Source organism: Nicotiana sylvestris, chromosome 7, assembly GCF_000393655.2.
Source record: "Nicotiana sylvestris chromosome 7, ASM39365v2, whole genome shotgun sequence".
Taxonomy (NCBI): Eukaryota; Viridiplantae; Streptophyta; class Magnoliopsida; order Solanales; family Solanaceae; genus Nicotiana; species Nicotiana sylvestris.
The window spans coordinates 144086119-144091857 of record NC_091063.1 but is presented as its reverse complement, the minus strand read 5'-3'; the positions used below and the strand labels follow the sequence as shown (position 1 = coordinate 144091857).

At 35.7% G+C, this 5739-nt stretch overlaps 1 protein-coding gene across 1 annotated transcript; it reads left to right on the top strand.

The window, feature by feature from the left end:
* Positions 1-1041: 1041 nt before the first annotated feature.
* LOC104220339 (phosphatidylinositol:ceramide inositolphosphotransferase 2-like) lies at positions 1042-5175 on the top strand. Its single transcript, XM_009771182.2, has 12 exons — positions 1042-1695; positions 1800-1889; positions 2489-2575; positions 2662-2730; positions 3093-3173; positions 3317-3388; positions 3523-3580; positions 3673-3775; positions 4243-4338; positions 4479-4525; positions 4645-4754; positions 4845-5175. The coding sequence occupies exons 1-12, from the start codon at positions 1636-1638 to the stop codon at positions 4914-4916; spliced, it is 945 nt and encodes a 314-aa protein (XP_009769484.1). The 5' UTR covers positions 1042-1635; the 3' UTR covers positions 4917-5175.
* Positions 5176-5739: the final 564 nt, after the last annotated feature.

The following is a 5739-nucleotide window of genomic DNA, read 5'->3' as shown; positions in this document are numbered from 1 at the left end:
AATATAGTTTTGATCAATTGATCTACATTAATCTACTAATATAAAAGAGAGAAAAAGCTTATTCGAGAGAATAAATTTTTCCTCTATATAAAACTCTCTTAAAAACTATATTGTGGATACTATTGTGTTATTTAATGAATGAGTGATTCTCAATTTATAGAAGTCCAGAATCTTCTCTTCTAAGAAAATGATCTATCAAATATGGAATAATAATAATAACAACCACAAATTCTATATAATCCTACGAGTGAGGGTCTGTGAGGGTACTTTGTACGCAGACCTTACCCCTACCTTAAAAGTAGAGAGTTTGTTTCCGATAGACCCTCGACCTATCAAATATGGAAGAGATCTATATTTTTCTTTAGGAAAAAGTAAAATTGATTATGACAAATATTTTATTATTCCTTAAAGCAATATGTAAAATTCAAAATGAAAAAATAAATAAAAATCAAGGCAACCCTATAGGGGAGGAGATTATTACAAGGTACAAAATGAACCTTGCCAATAATTAAAAGTTCAGAGTAGCCAACATATTGAGCTACCAAGATTCCTCTATTTGCTTGTTATTCGAATATATTCAAGTTTTTTTAATTGTGTACTTTTAACTTTTAAAATCAGAGTGTTAAATGATCCTATCTTTTCTAATAATCATTTGGCGTTTCGGAAACCATGGCTAGTCCAAGTGCTTCCTACGTTTTCTTCTACTCTCTGCCTTTGGGCTCAAACCGAAGAACCTTAGTGAAGAATAGAAGAATCCTATCAATTTCACCACAATCTTTAGTGGTTAGTTATGCACATTATAGATGACACACGTGAAATATTAATTTCTAGTTTATGTACATAAAAGAAAGAAATGTATATACTTTTTTTGAATTTTATTCAAAATATTCAATTGTCACAATTCAGAATTTAGTGTATAAGTTCAAATCCCACAAATTGCTGCTCCATCAGATATTTGTTATTTTCTGTTAATTACATGATTATTATTTATTTTTCGTTTTTTTGAACAAATAATATAGAATTATTTGGAAGGTCTTAATCAGTCTCCAATTTCCTTCCCTTTTCGCGAAGGGCGAATTTTCTTTATTTCTCTTCTTTTGAAAGAAGGGGCAAAAGGCTTTATATATATTTCTTTCAATCTCTCTTCTCTCTTCTCAACTGTCCTCCGTGTTCAACTCGCGTTTTAGCAGACACTGGAGAAAATCAAACAGGAGAGAGAAGGTAGTTTCTAGAGAGAGAAGGTAGTTTCTAGAGAGAGAAACTAAACAACACATCACCAGTTTCTAGAGAGAGAAAAAAAGTAAACCGGACTATTCTCGAAGAAAATTTTCCGGCGACTGTGTAAATTATTTTCCAGTGAAGTTTCCATATTTGTATACTCATTGTCAATTGATTGCGTTGCCGTGTTCAGATTCTCCATTACCGATTTGGTAATTAGGTTTCGAGATCGGTTGTTTATCATTCTTCTATTCGTTAATTCGGGTTAACAGGAATTTTTTGATTTCGATTCGATAATCGGGTTCAAGTATTTCAGAAAGAGAAACAAAAAGGAAAAAGGAGGTCTAAAATTTGTTTCAAAGTGAAGGGGGTTTAGGTTGAAAGATGTTGACCACCACGGTTGGTTTGTGATATAATATGGCACGGGTTGTTACAGATAAAGATATGTCGTTTTACATTGGTCGCGAGGCTTCAAAGGTTCGTTTTTTATTTGTTCTCTCTTTTTGCTTCTGGAAGTTTCTTAATTTGGATTTCTGGAGATCCTTTTTTTTTCCTGATTGTGTTGTTGTTATGGAGAGCAGTTGTGGAAGAGATTTTGTGCGGAGATAACAACAGAAATCAATCTTCTTGCTGAGAATTGGAAGTATATTCTTGGCGGTTTGATTTGTCAGGTTTTTACATATTCTTCCTTTCCATCAATTTCAGTTTCTTTTTCGTACTTTTTAATGGTTATTTGAGCGTGCCTAATTTCATGTACTTTACAGTGTGCTGCTACAAAATCCTTCATTTGTAGTCAATCAGCTTTTAAAATTTGGATCACTAAATCTTATTCGTCTTTGCTTTTGGCAAAATGCATAGTTTTTCTGCTTTGGACTCGCAGGTCTAGCAAGTACTATAAGCTTAAGTTGAAATATAACTGCTTTCGATTTGTAAGAGTAGCTTGGTGGTATAAGTTATGTTGAAATTCAATGCTTTTACACAAGGCTCGAGTGTTTCTTTTAGCAAATATGTTATGTTTCCTCTGTCTAGGCAGGGAGGGAGGTTGAGCAGGGAGACAGGAGGTTGGGAGCTACCAAATTTGTCTTGCCAACCTCTTACTGAATCATAGCGTTTGTTATTAGTTTTTTGTTACATTTTCTATGGTTGTTGAATATGATTTTTGGCGAATAAATGATGATTTTATGTTACTCTGCTTGATCATTGTTTTTTATCCTGTTCTTATTGCTTTTTGGGTACCTGTGTTGTGAAATCTCTATATTCATTTCTTCAGTACATCCATGGACTTGCTGCTAGAGGTGTGCATTACTTTCATCGGCCTGGACCAATTCTTCAGGACGTCGGCTTCTATCTTCTTCCGGTTGGTTTTCTTGCTTTTTGTTTTTTCTTCTCCCCCACTATTACGGTAGATGCAAGCTGACCTTTTCTCTTTGATTGAAATTCCAGGAGCTTGGACAAGATAGAGCTTACATAAGTGAAACTGTATTTACCACCATCTTTCTAACTTTTGTCTTGGTGAGTTTGTTTCTCTATAATTTTTCTCATCTTTTGTCTCTTGTCTTTGGCAAGATTGAGCTTACATAAGTGAAACTGGATTCTTTATCTATCATTACTGTTTCTATTCCCTTGACATTTAAGTGTATACAAGCACACATGCACTACTTTGAGGCAAACCGTGAGGCCAAGCTGCTTCAGGCTTTAGATTCAGGAAATCCTGGATATTAGTTTAAGTTATGTTGATGTGGTGGTCAAACCAGAGTTTCCTTTACCCTTGAATGGATGTTGGAAATGTGGTGGTTGGTCTTACTCTTTTTTACTTGCTGCAGAGTTAATTTACTGTCTTTTATTCTAATGGTTTTTCTCATGCTTTCCTGCAGTGGACCTTCCACCCTTTTATTTTCAAGACCAAAAAGATCTATACAGTTCTGATATGGTGCAGGGTCCTGGCATTCTTAGTCGTAAGTGCCCCTTTTCTTGACCAGGATTACTTTCCCTTGTACTCCTTCACTTACTATTCATTCTTATCTACAAATAACAAACATTTGGAGAGAAATCCTAGATATCCATTACATTTTTTAAGTTGGTTAATTGTTTGCCACAGGGTTGTCAATTCCTTCGGATCATAACATTCTATTCTACACAGCTTCCTGGTCCAAATTATCACTGTCGTGAGGTAAAAGTTTTTCTCATTTAATTGATGCTCTTTTTGTTTTAGCTTGTTGTTTTGCTGTCTATGAGTTGTGGCTCAGCTTGCTTCATCCTCTTTTTTGTCGAAGCCTCAACTCATTTTATTCTGCAAATTACCAGGGTTCAAAGCTTGCCACGCTTCCTCCTCCTGACAATATTTTAGAAGTGCTATTGATTGGTAAGTTGCATTCTCCTTTACTAAATGCTCCTTGTGGTTCCAAAGTGACATTCTTTAATTTAGACACTTACATGACATTTATGAATGTGCAGTTCCTCGGGGCGTGCTTTATGGTTGTGGTGATCTGATATTTTCATCTCATATGATATTCTCTCTAGTCTTTGTGCGGACATACCAGAAATATGGAACACGAAGGTACTTCGTTAGTGCTGATTAAATGACTTATGATATCTGTGGGAATTGGGCTGATAATCATTCTAGTCTTAGTTCTGCTGACAATGAAACTAGGCAAATCATCCATTACTTGGTGGGGAAGGGAGTTCAGTGTGAGGGGTAATGGAAGTACCCAACCAAGTTAATGAATGGTGCTTCAACTCCCTCTCTTTCCTTTTGCTTTGTTTTCTCCTTTTATTTTAATCATCTGCCTAGAAGATAAGTTTTCCGAGGGTTCTGTAAGTTCACTTTGGGAAGGGTTTCTTTTGAACGTTTTTCTATTCTAGTGTTACAATAATTAGTAATTCTTTTGTAGGGTATAGAAATTTTATGTGTTAACTGAGTGACTGGAACTTTCTCCTTACCTTGCTTATGCTGCATTTCTATATTTTCTTAAGTGTTTTGGCACAACTTGCATTTGTCACTGATTGCTAGATTTTATTCTGCAGGTTTATAAAACAGTGTGCTTGGTTAGCTGTTATTGCACAAAGCTTATTGATTCTTGCATCGCGCAAGCATTACACTGTTGATGTAGTTGTGGCATGGTGAGTTGGTGTTTTTGCTTGCTGTGCTCTTTGGTACATTCTTTGTTCACAACCAAACATGTGACTTAATTGAGCCTTTTTTTATTTTAACTGAGAAATGGGTAATCGTGACTTAATTGAGCCATATTAATTTGGTACAGGTACACAGTCAACCTTGTAGTGTTCTTCATTGATAAAACGTTACCAGGTTAGTTTTTGGTTTACAGATGAATTATTTTATCTGATTTTCATCCTCCACTCTCTTCCTCTTGTCATTACACAAAAGAAATGTTAAAAAAGCTAAAGTGCTGAGGGTGCATCTTGCAGAACTGCCTGATCGCACTAGTGCCTTGTTGCTTCCAGTGACCAAGGATAGCAAGTCTAAAGAAGAGAATCACAAACTGCTGAATGGGAATTCTGGAGATCCTGCAGAATGGGTATAGAGATTTACACATTTGCATATTAGGGATCATAGCTTTTGTCACTACTGAGATTAGTTTTGACACTGTTTTCTGCATTATGTGCAGAGGCCTCGAAACGGGAAGATCGTGGAAGATGGGAAAGCAGTGCACGTTGAAGCAGTAATTAATGGTGCATAGACGACCCACTAACTGATGCTTGCAACCTTGGTACAGAGATTGGTAACAATGCCATTACAAGTTGTGTTAATATAAATCATTCCTGGTGCTCTTCCAAGTTCAATAGTTTTGGTTTTAGCGTAGGATACGAAATCAAGTCAAGGATTGAAATGCTATGGATGTCTCCACGGTCCCCTGTGGTTAAATTTAATGTTATCAAATGTATCATGGAATTCATTTTATTTTTTGGTTAAAAGCAATTATTTTCTTATTTCCAAAAGAGTGTATGTGTTGTTCCTTTATGCGGCAGTAGCATGGGCGTGAGTGAGCTGGTGTTGTAGTAGATCCAACTGAATACTTTCTGTCTGTCCCTAGGACCACGCATTCCCTTTGTCCATTGTCGAATTCTTTATGTATCTCGCCCATTACCTGTTTGTACATTTATTTTAAAGGAGACTGCACCACAGCACGTTGCTGCCCTTTCCTCTGGGACACAACTACCGTTGCCTAGTTGTCTTTTATAATGACACTAGAAGCTTCTCTCTCTTCCAACAACGTTTTGGTTGTTGCCATGTTACGCTGATCCAACTTAATAACTAGTACTAAGTTTTACTTTATTTTGGTCAGTATGTTTTGCGTGGTATTAATTAATAGATATACATTTTTTTTTTTAAAAAAGCTAAGTTCAAATCACACCACTCCATAAAGGTAATGACTAATGACAGTAAAAAAAATTCTTTTAAAATTACACTCCATACACTTTTTCTATGAGATGCAAGTATTCCTTGTACCACATAGCATTTAAATTTCGAGGAAGAGTATAAATAAGTCAAAAGGAGTTGGT